Consider the following 25184-nt stretch of genomic DNA (forward strand, 5'->3'; position numbering starts at 1 on the left):
CACATGGTCGAATGCAGAAAAACAACAGACATCTTCCGCGTTTGTTTTTCTCCGCCAGTGCTGTTGGACGAGCTCTTTTTCTACAGAGATTTTTACTTATTTTCCGTGTCTGCTTCCACTTCAAAGCTTGCAGTTCCGAACCGGTGTAAGCATCACTTACCGTCGATGCAGCAGTGAGCGCATCAAACGATGTGGAAATATGTTTCCCGTCGTATACGCGATGTGTACGACAAGACAGCCCATGTACTAGAAGTACCGCGCACCTGGAACTGTGGTGAAAGGTTCTGCGGAGAAACTCCACCGGACGATGGAAGCCGGGGCCGTGTGCAGCATGAAGCTAATGGCAGTAAACGATACTGCCTGCTACATGTTGCCCGTCCGAATCAGCTTGGTAAACGCACGCAACAGGAGTACGGTACCGGTTCGAACCAGTCGGATCGTGATGGAGCCAAGCGGAAGGAGTACAACCATACACCGATCGAACACTCGTGGCTGGGTGCGATAACATGGGTAAGTGCGATGGGGGTTGCACCTGCTGACTCACCCTGATAGGACAGGCCTACCGGAATGTGTTGAAGCTTCCATAAGGCGCCTGAACCAAACATAAACAAATGCTTTCAGCTGATAAGATCCTTTACCCTTATCTGGTTTACGGTTCAATAGTATTTTTTATTTCCTACATTTTTAGACCAGTGCCATTATCTGCGGCTGGTACACCACCCAACTGCTCTGTCTGCACCGTCGCACTCGGCGGTTCGACCATCCATCCTTTGGCCGTGGCGTTACTTCCCAGCTGCTGTTTACCGCCTCGGAACATCGTAGACTTTCGGCTCGTCACTGTGAGGCGTTGGCGCAGTACTTTGGGTTGCGATCCGGTACTTCGTTTGTCGCTCCATATGCGAAACCGTTCATTTCCGATGCAGCTTGGTCGTTTGGAAAGGATCCGCCAAAGAACACCCTCGGACAGTCGGTTGCCGCTTTTATCCCATACGATGGGCAAGATTTCTTGGATTACACCGACAAGAACCGTGGCGAGTTGCAGCGCTTCGTTTTTAATGTTAACAACGAAACGAAACCGACTGTACATGCCGCACCGAAGGATGAATTCGCTTCGCAGATCGGTATCACTCCCGTGGCGGAAGTACCAGTGAAGGACGAGGGACCGGCTGAAACTATCGATGGAGCGTTTAAAAACTTGCTCTCCGTGCTGGGTGAGATCGAGTATCAGCTAGGGTGCCGCAATCTGGAGCTGGGCGAATTTGAATCGGCCGTTTCGCACCTGAAGCTCGGAGCCAGCCATCATCATGCAGGTGCTGCGTTTAATCTTGGCATTTGCTTCGAGCAAGGTTACGGTATGCCCAAGGACATGGCTATGGTACGTATTGCTTGTTTGTCCGATCTGTTTTTACTTAGAAATAATTCATGTTTTTTTCGTTGATGCTTTCAGGCCTTGGAATGCTATCAACAAGCGGCCGAACAGGGACACCCGCAAGCGATTTACAACGTTGGAGTGTTTCATGCCCGTGGGTACGCCGGCTTGCGTCCGAGTCGTTCGATGGCAAAGAAGTACTTCCTTGCGGCTGCTGAACTTGGATTGCAAGAAGCGATCGTTGCCCTCGGACCGAAGTACCAACGCAGCCGGAAGGAATCGCTGGTTGTGAATAATTCGATGGATAATGGTGGCAGCGTGCAGGCACCGTCCCAATTTACGCTGGAGAACGTTGATCAGTTCTTCGCGGATAAAAACTACACCGAGCGAGCACCTGTGCAGCTGCAACTTGTATCTGCGGCTAGTGGATAGATCGGTAGTCGCCCTATATGCAGTGGCCACGTACAAAGTTTCCTAGATGATGGTGGTTTGATTAGCTGTTTCCTGTAATGGCCAACCTATTTATTCACTGTTTCGTTTCGTTACTAGACAGAATTGGTGCAACGTTTGGACGACAAGACAAGCGATTCTGAATCACCTTTGCTTTGTTTGCCGTCGAAACGAGTTGAAATTGGTTACAATTCTGGCACGTTCGAATCCAAATGTAGAACAAAACAGGTTGGTGCATGGTGCTTTGTTTGTGGTGTTTGGGTTTCTGTTTTTCTTTTTCTCTGGGTTTAATGTTGGATCAGAGATCATTCATGAAAAAAAAATAATAAAAAAAGAAGTAAAATATGTTAAAGCGATAACAAAACTGTATGTTTCGCATGTTTGCCATCGACTTTCGTGTATGTGTGATTTTTGTAAAATTACAACAAAACGTTTGAACCAATAAAAATGTGTTCCCTTCGTCGAATAAACACCAAATAAGGTTTACGATTAGTTTTATTACGGCATCGTCGGATTGTCTTTTGTTGAAATTGTGAAGAAGTTTCCAACACGATAGACTGCTACTGGACTGCTCCTTATCACGTGTGACTAGCTCACCGCAGTCACGGGAAACAGATGCACGCCAAGTTCCTCGTATTCACAGCCATTTAAGGCTTTTACACCTCCACTACGCTTTAAAAGGTCTTTGGCAAATGAGTTATCTAATAGGGAATGTTAAACAAAAAGACCATGTGAAAGGCTCGATTATCGTAAAACTAGCCCATAATTTCTTGGTGATTGGGCAATTGGAAGAGTTTTCCAGGTTATGGCACAAATGTCCACTTTGTTACAAAAATTGTGCGTTGCAAGACAAAAAATACTCATTTTGCTATAAACCAAGCAGGGTGAGGCAAAAATAGATTTTAGATATATGAATTACATCCCATAACCATCAACACGAATCAATACTATCCAAGCTTTCGGGATCATTAATGTTTAAACAGTCCTTTGAATCTAAATTGCTTAAAATATGTCCTCCAGTTTTTATCAAGCACATTCTCAAGACGACACCAGTTGGGAAGCGTCTTTTGAATAAAATCCTGAGGTATCGACTGCCTCGTCCATATTATGAAGTGCATAAATGTCGTCATAGTGACATGAATTTTTTTTAAAGTTTCGGCATACAACCAAGTAGAACAATCCATTGCGGCAAGGTCCATATTTCAGCCATGGGGTCCAATCTGACGTGTACCATGTTCGCCCAATCCTGTTGTAAGACACCGCTTTGAACTTCACACAAGTTGGCCTTCACCCAAGAAAGCATGTTGCACAGCCACTAGCATTAGCTGAAACTTAAACTTCATGTTTTTGAGAACATCGTCAGGTTTTTTTGGTGAAATGAGGCGTTCGGCAGGGCTATTGGAAACAGGCATCGATATAGAACAGCTTTTCCCCGTGGAACAAGATTATCATTGCTTTTCTTCAAGCATTTTCTTCGAATCAGTGTTGTGTAAGTTCCTTCTACACGTTCTGTAGTCAAGTACCGTTCCGCACTGGTTCTCGCAATTACTTGAAAATCTTCTTCGATAATTCTCTTACATATTCCAGGGAAATCAGGTAAATTGACGTTTTTGGCAAGCTTCCAGATGTACCATACTAGATAATGAGATTAAATCGGTAAGAATCCATTTTAACATGTAAGGCATTGCAGCTCTTGTGATTTAAATGGGCTAATCTTTGGTCAAATAATATCTTGGCAGGCAGGACGATCTGCTTCTGGTGTGTTTGGCGTGGTAAAGAAAGGCTTTTTTTTTATTTCTCGTGTTAACGGCCAGGCCGTATATCTAAGGGTTATCACTTCTGTGGCATACATTTTCAGAAAGTTTAATTAAAAAAATTAAAATCGAGTGATGTTGTACTTTTAAATACACATAAAAAAATCTAAATTTTAACTTAAAGTCATGTTTGGCATAGACATGTCCAATATATAAGTTATGTTTCTATTATTCATTATTTCGATGGACTCCTTTGCCTCGTCGAAAGCGTGCGACAGTTATAACATAGTTATAACATAGTAAGAAAAAATATTAGCCTTTTTCGGGCATGGGACATGTTCAACGAACTGTGCAGCGGAAAACCGGTTTCGAAGACATCACAGACAGCGTTAAATTCTCGACACATATGTAGAAAAGAGGCGTGGGAGCTTAAATAAGTCTGAGGATCGGCGCTTGCCAGCATTGCTTTGGTGCTAAGTGACCTAACAGGCACCTACTGGGTGATGGAAGAGATTAGGTATGGCCAGTCGATACGTTGTGGCGTCCAAAGATAAAGGGACAGCCCAAGCAACAGACACCTAGTACATTGGGACGGTGTAACAGATGTATCGAAAGTAGTGGTTTAACAATCGGCTATAAAAGTAATCTTAATCTTAATCTTAACAGTTGCTGCCCTGAGCAATACCGGAGGATACATAAATTGATCTCCACTCGTGGGGTCCCGTCCTCACAGAATAGGATCGACCAAAATATTCAAATTGATTTGCTGGACGCTTGTTAAACGCCTCACCTCACCTCACCTCACCTCGCCATTTTTTTGTCACAGATGAGTGTCACAGTATTGACAGTTTTCTAGTCAACACAATCTAAATCGGCTGATGCAAGAGGACGTCATGATTGAGAATAAGACTGTGCTATACGGGGCTATTAAATTGTAGGATCGGTTTTGAAAGTTTAACCAATCTTATGGATCATCAAATTTGTCCTAATGAGAAGAATTTCGTTCCAGAATGTCCCTTATTTCTTCTTCTTTCTTGGCCTAATAAACTCTTAGGTCCTGTTGCCATTTCTAGCTTATTAGACCTGTCGATACCGCATAGTTAGATAGGATAGGATTTGAACCCCGGTTCTGCTGTGTGAAGACCGATGCCGCTATCGTCTCAGCCACTGGATCGCCTCAAGTCCCTTTTTTAATAGTTATCAAATAGTTAAAGGTAAGTCACTCGAGAGGACCAAATCCCTTATGGACCATTCCTCTGTACAAAAACCCATTTTTTGTACCAACAAAAACTAAATTCCTTCTGGAGCTTTAGATTCAAAACAGAACAGGAGGAGCAATCCGATTTTAATGGAAGATAAAAGGCACAATTAGATTTTAATTTGTTTTTACAATCATCCTCACTAAACTTCTTATCAACCATCACGACTCATTAAGTACGCTCCACAAATGAACACCGCAAACCGACTACTCTTATCCACCAATCTACATCCAATCATCGGCAAACTTTGCTTCCGGTATCGCCAGTTTCCGGCAGCCAAATCAATCCATCCCGACCCTCACCACATACATCAAGTAAGCTGACAGCAGCCAGTGCCAAGCACTCCCTCCTATTTTGTGGATGGGAAGCAAAAAAAAGTTATGACACCACTTACCACTAAACTAACCGGAAATCAATAAAGCACCCCAAGCCGCGCTGTCGTTCTTTTATCTTCCTCTTTCGGAGGAGCGACTTCGAGTACGACTTAGAGGGAAGCTTTGCTACGCTTTCCGGTTTTGATGGACAGCGGTGGATTCGCAACTTCCGCAAGAGAACGCACGCGTTAAACTTTAACGGCAAAGTTTTGTTTGTATCTCCCCCCAAAAAAAGAACCCATCAAGTAAAACAGGAAGTGGATTAACTGCCCAAATACCTACCTACCGTGCTACTCTCGCACTACGTGTGTTTGCACACGTGCCAGCCACCAACAGCGTCGTTCGACGTTCAGTTCGGACAAATAGGCGACTGCTAGGCCCGCCTGCCAGCCAGCCTGCAGGACACCAACGTGTACAATAATCTTAAACTTTTATTTATTCTTCTGTATACAACAAACATATCCTTCCAAGATCTCTCTACCCGTCTGTGTGTGTTTGAGAGTGAGCGTGTGGGTGGGGTTTTTTTTGTTACGGGGGGGTTATTGTGTAAGTGTGCAAGTTCCGGTCGGCTTTTTTTGCATCGTCGTTTCAGTGGGTCTTTGAGGGCGTTTTAGGCGATTTCGCCCCGAAGCGTCCTGTCTATGCATGGGAGATTCACTGTTTTTCAGGTCTTCGGATCGCTTCCGGGCTCTGTTTGCCCTCTGTTGAGAATTTGCTCAGCGCGCCACATCCTGGAAACCTTCCTGCAAAACCCTCCATTGTACGTAATCCTCGTTCAAACAGTATTCTAATCGCCGTTGGTCACACTGGTTTGTTTTCAGAAGTGGGTAGATTAGGCAAAGTGAGCAATAACATGTCTTGATAGGCACACCAGTAATCGGGAATGGGGGAAAAAAGACATGAGCATCCGATTTTTCGTGGTACGCATGAATTCTGTTTATGTGATGGAAGCTTATGTGGAATCTCTTTAAGTACACAAAACCGGGAGAATAGGAAGTCCTCGAGTGGGAACTTCGTAGGACTACGATCTGGCCAATGGCATCGGCTACTGTCAATTGTAAAGCAGACTGGTTCATACGGTTTTTGCAATTCCAAATCCAGCAGACCGGAAAGAAGCAACTCTCAACAAGGACACATGGGACCCGGACCTGGTGAGTATCGGTTTGTACCATCAGTTTCATTCGCGCGTTTCGCACTCACACACACACACCCACTCGCCTTCCGCGTGTTCTTTAAATATATATTCCCTTTTATATTATCCTATTGTAACACACGTCACATCGGTTTGCTTGGCTAGTTTCGTCCTTATCTATACGTACGTTAGAGTCGGTGTCTTGAGATGTGCCGGCATTGCGGATCAACGATGTGCGGATCGGGTTAGTCCACGCCAACTTTTGGGGAAAAACACGGATGTATTATTAGTAAGCTCATCATCACATTGTGGTACATCTTTGTGCCGTTCGCCACGCAATCAGCCGAACCCGGGGAGGTTTCGCTACAGTAATACTAGGTATTTCAGTACACTTCTACTACTATCGTTGGTAGATCCGGTAGCTCGTAACAATTTAAACTAAACGGTGGCATTTGCACAAGCGCTTCTTTGGATTTGTTAGTGCCCGTGTACTGTCCTCTGTGACACGTGCCGCTTGTGTGTGTGTGCCCTTCCAACCCACCGTTCCCCGTTCTTCTACCAGTCTGAGTATCTCTCTTTAACGCGTCCTGCAGTGTTCCCTCGGGTGTCGGTTCTCGCTCCCTCTGCAGTACTGTTAAATGCACGTCTCACGCTTCGTGTTGTCGGTCAGCAGCACGACCTCATCCATTTCGCCACACCGCTGCTGGAGCAGGTTCGGGTGGTAGTGAAACGTCGGCACCACATCCTGACAGGTGCTTTCCGCCTGCTGGACGACGTGATGCAACGATTCGCTCGCTGCAATGTGACCTTCCCGCTGGTCCACCACCTCCTGCCGGTCCGGCTGGTCCTCCGGCAGCACAATCGTAACGGCCGGTAAGGCGTGCAAGGGTGATGTTGCCGGTGACGACCCGAGCGATCCAGACGGTTGGTGATCGGTCGAGTCCGCCGTCGACACATCGGCGTCATAGTTTCTATTGTTGCACACACTGTTGTTATTATTATGATTCTTACAGCTATTGTTGAGGTTTCCACCGCCATTGAGGTGAGAATTGGCACCGCTGGATTCGACCGGCGTACAGCTACCGCTCGGGCTGCCCACAATCCGGTCCGGTCCGGTCGGCTTGTCAATGCTTATCAGCGGTATCTTGAAGCTATTCTCTGTCACCGTCGAGTTGCTCGAGACGACGTTCGTGACCAGGGTGGTGACGGAGGTGGTGTAACAGCGGGGTCGTCCGTTGAGATTGTTCTCCAGCATCACCACCACGTCGGTGGTTAGGTTGGGCGACAGCGAGTTCCGGCTGCTGGGCATGTTGCCAATCTGCAGACAAGAGGGCGAGAAGGAGAGCCACGGCACGGAGGTCGTGTAGATTGAGAAAACAATATTAATTATCACATCATCGGCATCGTCTCTGCACAGGTTGAAGATCATGGTTGGGGGCGGAACCTTTGCTACAAAGTTTGCCATTACACTGCGTACAGCTTCTATAGTGACACTTGGTTTTCGACTAAGGATTGATGGAAATATAATCTCTTTTGCTGACAAGTAGCTATAAAACTAGAAGAGCTTTACGCTTAAATTATATTAGTACGACAAGTTTAACTGCGTATTAAATGTGAAGTGAATCAAGATGAATGGATTCATGAATGTTAAACGAGGGAAACATACTATCAAGAAAACATTACGCGGTACGGAAAATATCTTGTCACATTGGTCAATTTCATCATGAAAATTAAAATTTTCTTCCAATTCTTTCAAAAGGAGGGATTATAATCAACACGAGCAACACGGCGTATATGTAGTGGAGACTTAAGCAGACCAGTAATTGTGACCGATATCTGTCACAGGAAGTGGGTAATGTCCTCTTGAGTGGAATCTAGTAATATCCCTAATATTACTAGTGCATCTCGCCTTCATTCCTTCATTTTGTTGGCTTAACGACCTTACTAGACTTATTGATACCACATAGTTGTATGGTAAGTCCTGGCTACTGCTTGAAGGGACTGCCCTGATCCTGCCTGCCTCCCGAGTTCTACCTTTTGAAGATAGGCGCCGTTATTGCCACTACTGCCGTACCTCTTAAACACAGTAAAATATTTTTGAGATGAGCTAGCAAATATTGATTGGTTTGTGGACTTTTTTCAGGATGAATTGCATCATTTATAGGTAAAATGGTAATATGTTGCATATTCTAGGATTTTACCCAAGTTTAGGTGCCAACATTCTCATAGGCATATCAGTAGTTATGGTTGTTCTATTGGATAACTATTGATAGAGGCTTTGAGACATAAGACTCAAAACGCTTTAACATTGGTGCACTTCCAGTACATCAGTCTTCTTGTCTACAATAGGGTGAAAAGATTTTACAATAGTCAAAAAGTTGCAACATACTTCAATTCTTTCTTTCTGAAACGTATTGAGAATTACAAGTACATTCCAAAAATCGTGTAACGTCTCTGAAGAATATGGTTTAGGATAAAATCTGTTTTCTTCAGGAAAACTAGCACTTCATTACTGAGAGGTGTATGGTTATCTGGTTGAAAGATTAAGCTAATATTTTCTCGTAAAGTCTAGAACAGCCTAACTAAGCGAACTATTCTAGTTTGAACAATAAGCTCAAAGAACATAACATAACTTTAAAATTGAGTTTAACAGAATTTTTTATTCAGTTAATGGAAAGCATGAGTTGCTCGAAAATGTCTTTGGGCTTTTGAAACCCAAAAAGGCCTTAAACGTTAAGCGGCTATTGTGACAAGTGTTATGATATCGTCAAAACCTTGGTACAAGTAACTTCACGTGTTGCTGTCTCATTTATCCGAATGAACGCCCTCTCATCTGATCTAATCTTCTACACTCACCGTACTCCATAACTTGGATGTTGGGCCTTATCATTAAGTATAATGGATAAATGTTTTAAAATTGTTATAAAATAAGGACCTAATACATTCACAAATAAGAAAGGTGGCACTATTGAAACTGTACTCAGTGTATCTACTATCCACAGATGGGTCAACAAGACACAGCAGGTAAACAGTGTTGAGATGGTCTTTTGGAATCGGACACCCTTAGGGTGGGGGCTGTACAGTTCATCAGACAGAGACAGGATAGGACAGAAAAAAAAACAAACGAATGATACACTATCAATTCTCGGCGTCGGTGCTGGTCAGGGTGTCCATTAGCAAACATATTTATTATTGGAGAGTACAATCCTGGTCCAGGAAGTGAACGGGTCTTCCGACAGTAGACGTTGCTTCCCAAACCCTCACGGCACCCAATGTCAGTCGCTTGGTCAGTAGCACGATGATGTAACTCCCGTGTTCCTGTCGTCACGTACTCATCGTTTACTTCTCTCTCAATCCCCATTCGATGCCATTTGCCAAAAGAATGTTGAAGATCCAAATCGTATCCGTTCGCTTCGTGCTGGGGTGAGCACGAGCTATGTATTGATAATGTCATCGGAGGGATAGAAATTGATCAGAAAAATGGTCGGACGCAACAAGGTTTGCCGGTTTACGATTCGAGGAAAGAGCAATGGGAGCGAAGCAACACAGTCTTACTGTTTCTAACTGTCCAGAACAAAAGCTTCATTGGGCACATCGGTCAAGATTAGGCATTGGAAGCATTCCAGTTGGCAAATATATTGGGTGACATACAGACACACACATACACACGTTCGGAAAGGGTAGCAGAGGAAGGATTAATGTGAAGACAGACAGGCACTCGGGTTTGTCTTACGTTGGCAGTGTCTGCTTGCTTACTTTGTACGTCCGATACACGGTTTGCAGTGTGTTTCCGGGAGATGATGCTTATGTGTGCCGTGCGCTTGAGTTTGAAAAGTTGAAGAATGAAAATCAGAGAGAGAGAGTGAGAGAGATAGGTGGATTTGCATTACATCGTTACGAAGCGAAGCAAGTTTTTCCAATATGGCAAGGAAAAGAGGGAAAGAGGGAAAAAATAGTGCGATCTTACACTGTGTTTTGATGGTCCACGACCCTTTTCTCGCAACTAAACCGGTCATCAAATCGATACAATAATACTGTAATCTGTGCTTCGGAACGTGATACATTACCGGCGATCGATCGCTGCAAACGGAGCGTTCAGTTCATTTTCCCCGGATCTCTTATCATCGTCGGTTTCGCTGACTGTAGCTCTCGTAAAGATGAAATATGTTGGAGATCAAAGATTGCTTCCTCGCCGTTCGAGTGCTGCTCGAGCTCGAGAGTGAAACGGGAATGAATTGAATGACCCAAATGGTAGCCAATTTCCAATCAAGCTTCCATTAAAGGGCACCCCGCCCCGAAAACAGAATGCTGCGTTCGATTTCCCAAACCCCGGGGAGGGGTTGCAAAAAAGGAGCAAAACTATTTGGCAGAAATAAAAGACAGGCAACACTGATGTAGGTCAGCAGCGAACCGGTCGAGCAGAACTAAAAACTTCCCGGCAGAAGTGGGCAAGACCCGGAGGGGCTACCCAGGATCAAGGCACGCTGGCAGTGTAACGTGATCCTTATCATGTGAACGCTAATGAAATGGAATAATGTAACGGAACCGGTGTTATGCGTTGCGATTTTGCGAGACGGACGGACCCCGGTGCTGCACGATGAGAAATGAACTCGGTTGATGTGCCTCTTGCGGATCGGATCTGACCAATCGGACAGCCGACGGAAGCAGGAGAATCGAATGAGTTTCCCTCAGGGAATGGAAATGAGTCGGCAGTTAAGCTGAAAGGCAAAATGGCATACCTGCAGGGAATTCCGCCGAATGCAGTTGTCACTGTACCGTATACTGTTGTTCGCGTGGAGTGTGCCTCGGAACCGGGATCGCTTTGACTGCATCATTGACCGTGCCCGCAGCTGAAATGGTAGAAAATTGTTAACTCTTTGCGTCAGTGGATCAAGTAATGGTAGGTTTTTATATTTGTTTTGTTCAGAAGCGGATTCGCGTGGAGTCCCTCTGAAGTGACCAGGAATTTTGTATAACAGTGTAACATCGCCTTGACCTTACAGAGGAACAGGCTTAAAAACTCCTCCTAACCACACCAAAAACAGCTTCAAGAAAATGGTCTGTTTTTCCTAACCTTAAAGTTGAGGCTGGCTGTGAGCTTTCTTTGTTTTTCTTTGTTGGTTGGTTTGATCCTACTCAAAGTCTTCACTTCACTTTGCAGAATTAAACATCATGACTGGTGAGTTTCAAGTCTGGTGCTCGCGTGTACCGGGTTGGTTCAAGTGGTTGCAAAAGCTACGCTTTTCCCAAAACAGAACACGTTTTCGTTCGTTCGTTTTGTTCGATTAGAACCCGATGCAACAAACGCCCCGGAGAATGTTTCCCTCCAAAGTTGAAGTTTTTTAATATTCATGCAGCAGCGCAAACGCCATAAAACCGTGCCATTTTTCGTATGAATATAAAACTGCTGTTTTTCGCATTCGTTTAATGTGATGAATAAAGCTGTTTTTTGGAATAAATTTTGACTTTTGTACACTTCCGATTGTTGAATAATGCTTGATTAGAATAACGTTTAATTTGTATAATGGAACGATTAATGGCCTAACCAATATTCCACGTGCCTGTCTGCTTCTGCATTGATACATCCACATCGATACAGAAGGCAGACGAATCAAATTGTATTTACTTACTCCCATGAGCTCCATGTCAAATAATACCCTCTTAAATGGAAGCACTTTCGAGGGGCTTGTATGGAGCTTGTGGGTATGGAGATATAACATTGTGAAGTCTGAGATACGCAACGTCGAGTTTGAAGGTGGAGTGAAGCGAAACAAAAAAACTGTTGAAAAGAAAATACTTACAATAGGATGATTGTTGAAAAGATTTTTTTCCGAGAAAGACTTTAAATACAATAATTTTCAATGTGTAATCCCTGGAAATTGTATTATGATTGCAAGTGTGAGTTCATTGCGTTACACAAAACCGTTGAATTATAGTTTAGTCTTTAACCTAAATCTAGGGAAAATGAAACGAAAACAACAAAACGGCTTTAATACACTGCGCTAAATACAAATAGCACCACCAAGGTTTTTGACGATGTAGCTCGCGTTTAAAGATCGATTGCTCTACTTTCAGTGGAATAGTTTCACATTTATACAAATTAAATTAGATCTTTTAGATATTAGAAGTGAGTGCACTAATATTGTCTCGAATTATTCAATAGCTAGCAATTTCCGCGGCTGAATTGTTTTGTTCTAGGGTATACAGCCCGATCAGTCCTGAGCATTCACGATTGCAATGTAACAGTTTGATCAAGTTTTCCATCTGCTTGCTGTTTTCACAAATTTGTCCAGAAAATATTGACCATACATTTTCAACGTAATGCAGATGTATATAACGTGTTGGACAATGAAAATCCTTCAAATTTTTGTGTAACTACACTGTTCGCGATCTCGAAACCGTACTGGACAGCAAATTAACATTCCATGACCATTTCTTTAACACTGTAAACAAAGCAAACAGAGTGCTATGATACATGATCAGACAGGCAAATGACTTTACCGACCCTTTGTGCTTAAAAGCCATATTTGTAGCACTGGAAAGACCCATACTGGAGTTTAATTGCATGACGTGGAGCCCAAATCATCATAAACAAACTGGAATCAGTTCAGAGGTGCCTTTCTCGCTTACCCCTTCGACATCTTCTTCGGCGTGGGGAAATGCCTGAATATCACGCCAGATGTTTCCTTCTGGGACTTTCGCCATTGGAACATAGACGCGAAGTAGCGCAATGTGTGTTTATGGCAAAAAAAAAAATTGAGAGGGGAAATTGAAGCTATCTTTCTTCTCTTGAGCATCAACATGAATGCGCCTTCGCTCCGGCCAATTTATCCGTTTACTACGAACTAGATCAGTCGATGCAGCACATGAACCTATTGCAAACATGAGTAATGTTTTTAACAAGCATTTTCACAATTTTGAACATCACTGCAGTATTGCCACCTTCAAAAGCCGAATTGGATCGCGTGTAACACAGACAGGGCTAGGTTAGTTAATAGGTTAGTTTATAGATTGAAGGGGTATGAGAATGCCCTGTTGGATTTGTAAATCTGTAGGACAATTCTTGAATAAATAAATAACTAGACTTTAATCGGTGACATATCGCGGTATTATGCTAGTGGTAGATGAAGTTTTGGGCCGTCCGGTATTCGAGACGACAGCGGAGCCGACAGGACCGGGGTATAAAGTCACAGAAAGCCAGAAATGGCTGGCCGAGAACTTTCGAGCTTGTAGTGCCAAAGAAGAAGAAGAAGCCGAAGTTTGGGCCCACGTCAGACTCGCCGTGATAAATTTCTAGTAATTATTCCTATCAGTTATAAAATATTATCTACGAAGCTTGCTTTGAGTTGAAAAGTGTTGGAGGATTCAGTCTGGAGGATTAACGTTGATCTTCAATTCTCTTGAAAAGATAACATTTTTTAATCCTTTCTTTGGGGAAATATATTTTGTTTGGTGTTGATGAACCGATTCAAGTTATCACGCTATTTAAAATTGCACTGTCCAAGCGTGTTGTACCGCTTCCACATTTCTTGACTTGTCAGAATTTTTTGCACTCGTCTTGTGGTCACTGGACAATGTAATTCTGCCCTTTTTCTCTTCTGGTTCACTCATTTTCTTATAATTCACATATTTCGCACCATCACTTAGCTTCTCACTTTGCTCATTCTTAGCTGTTGACATTTCTCAGGAAGTTGGGACTTCATTTGGAGGATTTTTATCACCGATTTATTTGACGTTTCCTTTTCCGGAACTCAAAAAGCTGCACACGACCTATAACTTTTGCTCTTCTTCCTAGGAAATAAAATCTCAAAAGGTCTTAGTCTGCCATTTCTGGCATAAATAACAGACTGAGCCAAGAAAAACAATTTACATAGAAGTAGCAAAAGTCAGTCCCACTGTCCCACTCTTCTTGGCGCAAACGCATCATTCCATTGTATCTTTACGGACGTTTCGACGAGCAAACAAACGAACGAGAGCATGATTTTTGTGTGTTTCTTCCTCTCTCCAAACAGCAAGCGCAAACGAACAACATTTCAAGCATCAAAAACACACAAACCATTCATTCATGATACCGCGTGACCGCGTGGCCGTAGGATTGTTAAATTCAATTTTCCAACCCATCACTTGCCAATGACAAACGGTTGAAGCCGATTTTGCCGGATGCTGGCAGAACGGCATGTGCTTACGCTTTTACGCTCTCTCTCTTTTTCTTTTCCTTCTCGGAAGTGTACACTGCCACGAATGCTAGGCATCTGTCCTGCCTGACTGTATGGGGTGTGCTGGGTTGTTTTATTCCGCGAAGTGACCGGGTCGCTCGCACAGTCACTCAAATATTTGTGATTTCCCGAACGAGTGCAAAATCAGTGATTGAGCAATAGGACATTGGTTTACTTTCAGTTTCAAGAAGAACAAATTAGATAAGTTTCACAAACCAATTCGGCAAATTGACAATAGGTGTCGTTGCGTTGTTGAGCTAAATATTGAAGTATAATACTCAACAAAGCAATTTCAGCTTACACAATGTTAAAATATTCAAGAGCCTGAAATTTAAAGGCTTTTTTGAGTAGCTTGTGAGCGTAAGCGGGCTTTCAGTACACATTTCCGAAAAACTTGGTAAAAAACCGGATAATTCCATAACCATAACAAGTTGATAAATATGCTAAAAAAATGCATGTCTACATTGAAGGGTCTTTCGTTAAAAAAACGAACATTAAAATATAATGGATTTTGTCTGCTTTCCAAACCATCAGGGAAAAAAACAAACCCAGTTCAAGTGAAGGATCCACAAAAACCTCGATGGAGGCGCCTGGTGGTCGTTGGTAAAACATCTCAATTAGCAGCTCGGTGGTAATGTGTTAATCAGCTTTCGAGAAAATATTTTAAACCATATGCAGACATGGCAGTGCGGTACAGGTTAGCTCGGTCCGCTCGCCCTTGATGATTGCCGGAGCCCACGAGACCGGTGCTCGTTTGTGCTTCGAAAATAAGGGGTTGTTTGTTAAATTTTAAATGCCGTACCAGGTAGCGGTAATGCAGGACGGCAAGCTTTTTAAAAGGTTTAAAGATTTTTTAATTGGTTAATGTTCTGTAAAGGAATGCATTTCATTTTTGGTAAGTATGGATAAATTTTTGTTGGTAGGTCGTTGACTAGTAGTTGTATCGTTCGGTAATGAGACTATCATACAGAAATCAGCAAATTAAATGTTATCCATTCATGTTCTTTATCTTTTCAATTCAAACGAAGAGCTAAAATATAAGTGAGTTTTAAAATATGGAGGGAAAACGTCAACTGTTTCGCAAAACCATTATTTCAACACGATAAATCTCCCATGCCTCTTACCAGAACCCGATAATCTAGTTCAAGAAGGTGTCCAGCTCAAACTAATGAACGCCACATTCCTTCATTTCAAGAATGCATTCGGCGTAATAGCTGGTTGGTAGCAATTTTAAATTAAACGTTCGCTCTGTGCCCTTCTAAGCCATCCGTACATTCTTCTTCGAAATATTCCCAGACGGAATGTTCGCTAATCAGCTAATTTCCCTCGAAGACATTTAATCAATCTGCTCCGTTCCGAAATTCAGGTTGAATGCTTTGTCTGCTCAAGTTTAGCCCACTCATACAATCATACTTACCAATCGAGAATTTTCGTAGCCACCGTAGCCGCTTCCACCATTACCACCACCACCCGCCATGTTGACGTCGATTGTCGTCTCCCGGAAGCTGGACTGGTCGCGGGCAAACCCAGTACCGAAACCACGCCGCCGGCCGCACAACGTTTCCCGAAATGCGACCCGATACCGATGGGACATCACATTGTACAGAATCGGATTGATGGTGCTGTAAAGACAAGTGGACATAAGAAAAGCGCGATAAGAAGATAGCGTGAATTATGCTTGTATTTACAAAGAAAGAAGCAAGTTAGCTAGTGTTTGATTTAGTGGAGGCATAAAATTATGAAAGATGTGATATCTGGTATCGCTTTTTTATAGCAGCTATAGTATAAGCTTTTTGGATCCTACATGAAATTACTCGAAGGAAAACAAACGACACAAAGACCGCAATCAAAATACCAAAACATTTTACGATCGAATTCTGATAAACTTCCTTGGTATGCCTTCGATTCGTGCATCCGTGGGTACACCATTCATGCTAGCGTATCAGTCAAGAGTTGCTTTATGAAAAGAGATTGTAATAACGGTTGCCATAAACGATATGTGTGGGGAGATGCGTTACAATTTCATTGCCCACTTGACGGTTCGGAAGAGTAAAATGACACAGAAAAGGATGGATGGTCGCGTGGGATGGATACGTTTTCTTCTGTAGTTTTGTCTCAAGGGCGGCCTAGAATCGATTTATCACATCAATGTATGAATGTGCGTGTGACTGAAATAGCTATTAAAGGCTTGAAATATGTAAATAGAACATATTGCATTACACTCGAAGTGACAAATGCTATTTTTCCAGGAAATCTCGTAACGTGAAATCGAAAATAGGAACAAGGAAGACTGCAATGAAATTAGAAGATTTCCGATTTGCAAAACTAAAGCTCTCTAAAATAAAATTTGCCTATATGAAACATTGTTATGTGTCGAACCAGCAATAACTAGCTATTGTGACAAAAGTTGCATATTTTTAGGCGTATTACCGAAGCACTGGCAATCCAGCTACGGGTAAAATCAAGTCACAGGAAGCCAGTAATGGCAGGCCGAGACCTTTCAAGGATGTAGTGCCATGGAAGAAGAAATTAATCCTACAATAAAAAAAAGTAAAACCAAGCCACAGAGAGCCGAGAAATTCCGAATGCTTTCGATGTCTAAGAAGAAGAAAAAGTAAATTCTTAAAATGTTGGATTTCAAAAAAAAAAAAATGGATCTTAAAAAATGGATTTCACCAATTTTTACTTGAACTCTTCGATTTGCTTTTAATAGAATAGAAGCCGCATTACTGAATTTAACTTTCTAAATCAAAAGCCAAAAAAAAATATTCCTGGGAGTTCACGCGAATTTGTGTAGGAAATAGAAGCTTATCTTTAAAAAAACAATAATTTATCTGAATATGGAAAAAACTTCATATAATATTGATATGATAAACATTAAAAAGTAAGGAAAATAAAAAAAAAGTTTAAAATATAAAACTACTTCCAATATGCAACAAACCAACTGGATATACTTTCCTGAGAGTCTTTGAAAAAAGAACAATCAAGCATGTAAAACATTTAATTTATGAACCCATTTTAAGTTATTCAATTATGGCGGCCTGGCAGTATTGGTAGGGCAACAAGCTATTAAAGGTGCTGAAATAGAAAATAGTCAAAGTAAAAAGGACTTTGAGAGTTTTTACACTTATAAAAGGATTCTTCTAGCTAAATCGAACTAATATGTTCTTGTTAACATACTATCAAATCAAATCATAATGCTTATTTAATACATATTTAATGCACATGAAACCAATCAAACAGCAAACTAAAAACAGCAAGACCATCACTTTGTGGCGTTAGAGAACTGTTTTTATGTGCGAATCGATTGCAAAAGTTTTGCCCTTCATCTTCCAGATTCGATCGTCCTGTTTTAGCTTGTCTATTCCGAGTTCAAAAGCCGGTACACAAGCATGTTCCCTCTCCTCTCGATAATGTGAACCATCTTCCGTGGGAACAAGAAACTGTGCAACGTACGGTTCACCTCATTGTTATTCCATTCCCAAAATGGCACACGGTTTCCACGTGAACAGAAAGAAGAAAACCCCCCGGTGAGGTCTAAACGTTTTTCTCCGACCAAACTTCTGTGCCCGGGTACATTTGAAGCAATTTGTCCATTATTTAAATTTTCCACCACCAACCGACCACCTACGAGTCGGTTGGAGAGCGAGAGAAAAAGGTGAAGAATTTTACAACTATGCACATCCTGCGCCTTTCCGGTCCTTCAACCCGTGCCTCCGCCCGTTTCGCTTCGCATATCATAAGCAGCGAATGGAATGTAAATAAAAGGATGCGATTTTATCACGTCCCCTGCCCAGGTGGTCCAGGTGGTGTAACCTGTGCCGAATGAAGCTGTGCACTTTCACGACTGGCCACCGCGCCCGGCCCACCCGTTTTGGCTGCTTAACGAGTCTCAAAAGGATTTCGGGACCCAGTTGGCGTTCGCTGGTGTGAACGTGTGCCGCTACGAATTCCTTCGCAGATCGCATACCTTTTTTTTGGGAAAAAACTTTTCCTTAGCAAGACTCGTGCAAGGTTGCTTGAATGAAATTTGCATCAACTCTTCGCAGCACGCTCCTGGAGACGATTGACTCGACCAGGACGAGGGCCAGGTAAAGATGGTGGGATGAGCGTCCCATATGGTGAAGGAGCATCACCAACCCAACGGACTACCAGGACTGAGTGGAAGGCTTCAAAAATTGGTTTTCGTTTAGAGAGAAAAGTTTATTCGTAGATGGTGCCACATTGCCACATTGCCCGTTTTCCTTTCGCCCCGTACGGTTCGCTATGAAAAATAAATAAAAATCAAACGTACCGAGGAACACATGTCGATGCGCGAATCGCAATACGGGTCTGCTGAACTTTGCTAGATTGTAACACTGGCGCACGCAAGAGATTCCTCCGTGTAAGTGAATTCTGTTTGTGGTCAGGGGTGGGCAATGTACGTGACTTTTTGGTGAGTTTCTGCTGCCTTTGATTTCTAACTAGTTTCTTCTGCTTCTTAACACTTAGCTTTCGTGCAAATCTATTTTTGTTTATGCATTCTAGTTTGAGTTTGAGAAAAAGAATCACGTTTTGCGAAGGCTCGTGTAGCATATCTCATATCTCATAATCATATCTTAGTTTCTATGTGAGTTATACAATTTCAGTATCTAAAACTCACGCAATACTTTCAGTCTTGGAACTTGAAGTCTGCAGATGGATTCAAGGAAATGCTTTATCGTGAATTAGGGTAAGGCTTGTTTCTATTCGAGAAACTCACAGATAAACTTAACTCTGTGTAAGAGCTCAAGCAACAAAATCATATGATTAACAAAGAATATGCAAGTTGTACAAGATATAACACTTCAACAAGACTTCGTTAGGCCTGGTAGGAAGTCAATGATATAGTTTTTATGCTTGCAACCGATAAGAACGGCCTGGCGGTATTGCTTATACCCAGTGGTGGGTCAATTTGGAATCCCGAGCAGAAAAGCAGTTGAAGCCCCTCTAATTGTGATATTTGAGGGAAACAACAGGATTTCCCTCACCGATGAGGACCGCCTGACCGACGAGGAAGCGAGCGGCCGCTCCTTCCGCTCCAAGTTTGATCCAACACTGCTTATACCATCGAGTTATTGGACAATGAGAGTCGTTCGCGAGGTCAGAAGGACAAGAAAAATTAGCGAAATACCTGAGCTATTAGGGAATCCAGATCAATGTCAGCATTACTGATAGTAACGAAGAATAAAACAAGCGAGCCCTGTTATGATGATGTGGACTTTGGATACCTCAACAAGTCAAGTCTGGTTATTGTCTTTTTGCGGTTCGTCAACTTAATTAAATCAACACACAACCAGCGCCCTACGATGACAAGAATAGTTTAGCATATTTATACTTCTAGCTTCGGCAGAAGTATACCGGCAGCTGCACTACTGTTGATGTTGTTCTAAAGATGTTGTGTACCCGAAAGACAAATAAACATTGTGCAAGTTTGTGTGTAAGGAAATGGATATTGAGCAAAAAAAAACGTATCAAAGTTTTCATAAGCATATTGTTGGCGCACAGACGTCAATCGAATCGAATATGACGAATATCGTGTCGTCAAGTAAGACTACAGTGAGTGTCACTATGTCGCTCTCGTGAGTGACACTCACAAAAAGCCATAAATAGGGCTAATTTATTATATAAAATCTCTCTTTAACTCTGCATTCTTTGCTATCTAAAGCTTGGTAAATATTTCATCCAACGCAAAACTATCCGAAACTCTAAGAATATTCACTTGTGAACAACAAACCTTGCTGGTTGAGCTACCTTTGAGAGGTGTACTACATACAAAGCGGAGACCGTCCTTAAAGTTAATGAGTCTTCAAATATGAGTTAAACTATAATATAGAATAATTGTAACTTTTATACAAAAAATTCTTTACCATATCGGCCAAGAAAAACTATTCGGCCCCAAAATGTACAGGTTTCTATGAAGCCATTGTGATGCCCCATTGATTCAATATATATATTCGAACAACGTCCCCATACACAGAAAAGGCTATTCGAGCTGCTGGTAAATTAAGTCACCAGCTCTAAAAATTGAAGATCACGATCTCCCTAGACTGTATACCAGCTGAACTTCACACGATAGAGTCATCTTTAAAGGACAACCTATCTGCCACCTTTTTTCCACCAATTGTTTGCCAACCACTGACTTGAAGCGGAATGCTGGTGTTTCTATGGAATTTCAACCAGTTCGTGTAACCTTCCAGACGATCTCGCTCGGTGAGACCCTGGTACTCCTTTTTAAAGTTCTGTTCGGAGCCATTCCTTCTGTTGCGGTATCTTTGCGGGAATCATCATACAGCAATTCGTCCCAGATCCCGTGTAAACTTTAATTTCTTCCGTTTTTTTTCTCGTTGGTTGAACACCCTTCCGTACGCCGTACGCCTCCTGTATTCCAGACCAGTCGCAACCCGTTTGCATAATTCCACCTTGACACAATGGTTCTATTCCTACCGACGAACATGACGCGTTTCGGGTTCCGCCAAACAACGGATATGGTTACGCAATTTTCATCCCTCGTACCCGGTTCCGTGCGAATAAATTGAATGTTTTCGGATAAGACCTTCTTTGCTGGATGGAGAGGAATATCAAAAAAGGCGCAAAAAAACTGCGACGAAAAAACAGCCCCAAAACAGCTTGGTGCACGGGACGAAAAAGGGATATTCTAATCCTTCCTGCACGAAGCCACCGTGCCATTCTTATCGTTTTGCGTTTATCCGCTTCGAGCTGGATCGTGTCGATAAGGGAACGATGAGCCAAGCTAAATTGTGCCTCGTCAAAGATCGCTTCCGGTTGCCACTTCCTGGCTGGATGGGAAAATTTCCACGGCAGCAAAGCTAAACAAACACTGAATTTGTAGCTTCCAACGAGCAACCACCGGGTACTATATGCACTTTCCAACTTTGCTCTTCTGGTATGTGCCGATGGGTAATCCTCGGCTCTTGCTATCCCGGTACCGGTAATAATAATAAAGAATAATAATCGAAAAACCCCCGTTTTCAATTCCCGTTAAATTATCTAGAAAGCAGAGAGCGCGCAGAAAAAAACGACCTGACCCCGTGCAGAGATGTAGATTGAAAATTCTTGGTTTTGCTCTGCGCGTGTGACACACTGAGCCTAGCTATACACAGTAACGACAAAAAAAGGCATATTTGTTCACCGTTATCAGTGCAGTCACAACCTACGGCCATGTTTGGTTGGAAAACGAGCGAATAAAGGATAAAATATGCTTTCCGAACTAAGGTTTCACTGATTGAGAAATCTAAAGACAATAAAAACAGGTACACCGATACACCATCGGGATCGAGCTTCGAGTACAGCCGGTGTACATTCTTAGACCGTTGCATGCAACGGTATTCGGTTCAGAGCGCTTTGCCGTTGTACGTTGATCAGTTGCCTAAGAAAATTGCCTTCTAATGATGGTACCGTTCACCAAATGGGAAAACAGACACCGGCTTGGAACTATTTTTAAAAGCTTCTTGAGGTAGGTTGTACCTTGCCCGATAAGATGCCCCGAGACCAATCTCCGGGCCTTTGAAGCAGCGAAGCGATACAAAGGAATGGGAAATGGATTTTTGTCTGACAGAAAGGTTTCGCCGGATCGAGGTATCGGGTTGTTGTTTGGTTTCAGCAAAATTGCGGTAAGTATTTTGCAGTGGAGCGGTGAATGTGTACTGAGGAGGTAAAGGAATACATATAAACAAGCGATGGCGAGGCTTTCAAATGAGAAGACGGCCTAGAAGCTCATTAGCAATTTATGAATATTAATATTATTGGATGCTTCTGCTATCTACAACACGAATGTTATTGTATCACTTCGATGTAACTCTATTTGAAGCTTATAGACTGAAGACTAGTCTTATCCTATGCTTGTAAGTATTACAGTCAGTAGAGAGCCAAATGCTTTAGTGTGAGTGGGTTGCGGATCTGTTCATATAGTTTCATATTTGGAGTACAGTGATGGACAATACAATAATAACAATCAACAATCTTCGATGCTGCTCATGGTTTAACACCGTCATCTGCCAATCCATTATCCGGGCTGTTCTGACGGACCTATTCACGCCATCACCCCTTCTCAATCTTAATCCTCATGACAGTAGCCCTTGGGAGCTTGGCAAGTCTGCGAGTCTTAGATCATCGTATGGCTCGCAGAGTTCGTCATTGTATCGGTTCCTCCGTGTGTGAGTATTGGAACTTAAAATGTTCTATACAGTCCCAGCTTCGTCCAATGCGACAGGTGTTCCGAGTGGCGAAGTGTCCTCAGACTTTAGTATAATTGGTTGGCAACCAGCAACCTTGAGCGTATACATCAATGTTATTGTCGGTGCTATCTTTTGATCCCAGGTGTTTAAAACGACTTCAAAAGTGCGGTCAGCTAACTGCACATCACCCTCCGCAAATCATTGCTTGTTAGTTGATCTCCACCCCGAGGTACAGTTCCGCTCGCTCGATCTTTTCTTCAATGGTAGGATTGTTTTATCAACATCATAAACTTTTATTTATAATTAAAGGACTGCCTGGGCGTATTGCTTACACCTTAAGCTTAATATTACAAAAATGATGAAGTCGATGCGTCGGCATCATAACTTGACATGTACGATTTTAAACATAAGTTGGTATCATTTTATCGTCAATTGATATTGACGTTGAACATCATCACTCAAGGAAATAACAGCAGGAGAAATGCGGCTGACAAGGATTTCGTGAAAGTTCAATGCCAAACATTAGCTTGCAAGATTATGCAAATATTATCCCCGTAGTAATTTTAATGGAAATCCATCTATGGGTTAACACGATTTATACACTCTTGTCTACATTTCGTATTAACGCTATGAAGTCCACGGAAGAAACTGTTTGCAAATGCTGTCAATAGGTACTCTCCACAGAAAACTGAGCTTCTGTTTTAGCCTAACACCTATAATCATTTCTATTTATTCTGTTATGGAACTATAACTTCGGAAGATCTCAACTTGGTCTGACCTCCTTTGACTTGATACCACGCGTAACTTTATGGTCAAACTTGGATACGGGGAGGCATTCCAGACGGTATTCGATCCACTAGTCACTGTCGGAGCCAATTAATTATGACGTTGAGATACTAGAGTATTTTAATATGATCACGGAACGACATCGAATTAAGTGTTCTTTGGCTAAAGCGTTCATATCTTCTTTATTGGTAACCCAAACATAGTTTGATAAAGTCCAACAAAAATAACTAAGGAAGATACAAATGAAACCTGTTGCTTCAACTTCAATATAAAGGATGGACATCCCTGTCGCTTGTTTTGCCCCTCCAAAATTCAATCCCGAACAGGCGCTTCAAAATCAACAAGTGAAGAAAATTATTTTGTTTTGCAAGCATCCTTAGCGTTGTGCTAGCCAATTCGCATTCCACAAATAACAGTCGCAAAATAACTTTAATTAAGGTGAGCATGAGAATGGCGGCCCAAACGAACATTCCAAGAAGCGTCCCGTCGGCCAAAACACATTGCAACCACTGCCAGTGTCATGCTGCCAGCGGACGCTGAAATTAATCATTGCCGTAAGCATCAATAAACTTCTTGCGGTCAGTTTCTTGCTGTCATCATCATTGCCCGTGCCGTCCTAATGACGTGCCGTCTAATGAAGTTTGCTCATTCGGCGAGACGATGCGTGACCGATTCATATGCCTATTTGCCATCAATATTCACAGCTGTTACCGAGCCGGGTGTTGTTATTGGTCGAGTTGCACTGCCGCGAATTTCGCAATATGTTGATCCAAAACGCGCCCGCGAAACACCGGATGGCTTCTAATCACGAGATTAGGCAGTGATAAATTTCTTGGAAAAAATGTCGCGACCAACGCTTGCAACGCTGAGGCTAATGGATGCCATGGGGGTGGGCGTTGAAGCTGGCAATGTTCTAAGAATCGCATCGTTATTATTACGATCATTATTACTATTAAAAGCGGTAACACAATTTGGCCCGTTTCCTTATTCCCATCTGCGAATCCTCTGCGAAGGAGTTCTTAAGCCTCGGTAAGATCTGTGCTCCGAGAAGTTCCCAGCACACTGGTGGCAAAAGTTTTTATTTGTCCTAGATTTGGCTGTTTTTCCCTTGGATAAGTGATGGCGAGTTAGCTGCTAGGACCCGAGGTTGGTTCCGAAACCGTTGTTTCACACTCTTGCCCCAAGAGCCCGATGATGAAGTGAGTCATTTGCATAAAGCAATTTGCGTCCAGCACTACATAACAGCTTTGCGTATTAACGGTCGCTTGAATCGTTTCAATTTGTTCGTGTTGCTCTCTCTCTCTCTTTTCTTATTCGCCTAAGCAAGCTATGGGTCCTAGACGCAGATGTTGCAGTGTTGTCGTGCTTCCCGTTCGGAACTGCTCAGCTGCATAAGTACTTCCGCGAGATTGTACCGATTCTACGGTGTATCAGAGAGCTAAGCAAAGAAAAGGAAACAAAACGGAACGGATCCTCCTCACACAAAACAACAAACAAAGCACACACTCACATTCACACAAAAGACAGTTTGTAAGGAGAAGTTTGTCTACTCCCGAAAAAACGAGCAGTTTAATCATGCACCGTCATCTGAGCCTGGGTGTTTTGAGGTTGTTTTGGGTTTTGTGCTG

General features: G+C 42.6%; 2 protein-coding genes across 12 annotated transcripts in view; one reads left to right on the forward strand and one right to left on the reverse strand.

Moving 5' to 3' along the window:
- Positions 1–2: 2 nt before the first annotated feature.
- LOC118506970 lies at positions 3–2296 on the forward strand. The gene is made up of 3 exons (XM_036044813.1): positions 3–510; positions 689–1375; positions 1448–2296. The coding sequence occupies exons 1-3, from the start codon at positions 190–192 to the stop codon at positions 1799–1801; spliced, it is 1362 nt and encodes a 453-aa protein (XP_035900706.1). The 5' UTR covers positions 3–189; the 3' UTR covers positions 1802–2296.
- A 3323-nt stretch (positions 2297–5619) lies between these two features.
- The window catches only part of LOC118506972 (neuropeptides capa receptor), a 67203-nt gene continuing 47638 nt past the window's right edge, over positions 5620–25184 (reverse strand). For all 11 annotated transcript variants that reach the window (XM_036044823.1, XM_036044822.1, XM_036044821.1 and 8 more), the window contains exons 8-10: positions 15972–16176; positions 11078–11188; positions 5620–7656 (exon numbers count right to left, since the gene is read on the reverse strand). In XM_036044823.1, coding sequence (XP_035900716.1) covers positions 6973–7656; positions 11078–11188; positions 15972–16176 — 1000 coding nt within the window. In that variant the 3' untranslated portion in view covers positions 5620–6972. The remainder of the gene's footprint in view (positions 7657–11077; positions 11189–15971; positions 16177–25184) is intronic.

This window comes from Anopheles stephensi, chromosome 2 (assembly GCF_013141755.1).
Source record: "Anopheles stephensi strain Indian chromosome 2, UCI_ANSTEP_V1.0, whole genome shotgun sequence".
In the NCBI taxonomy this organism is placed as follows: Eukaryota; Metazoa; Arthropoda; class Insecta; order Diptera; family Culicidae; genus Anopheles; species Anopheles stephensi.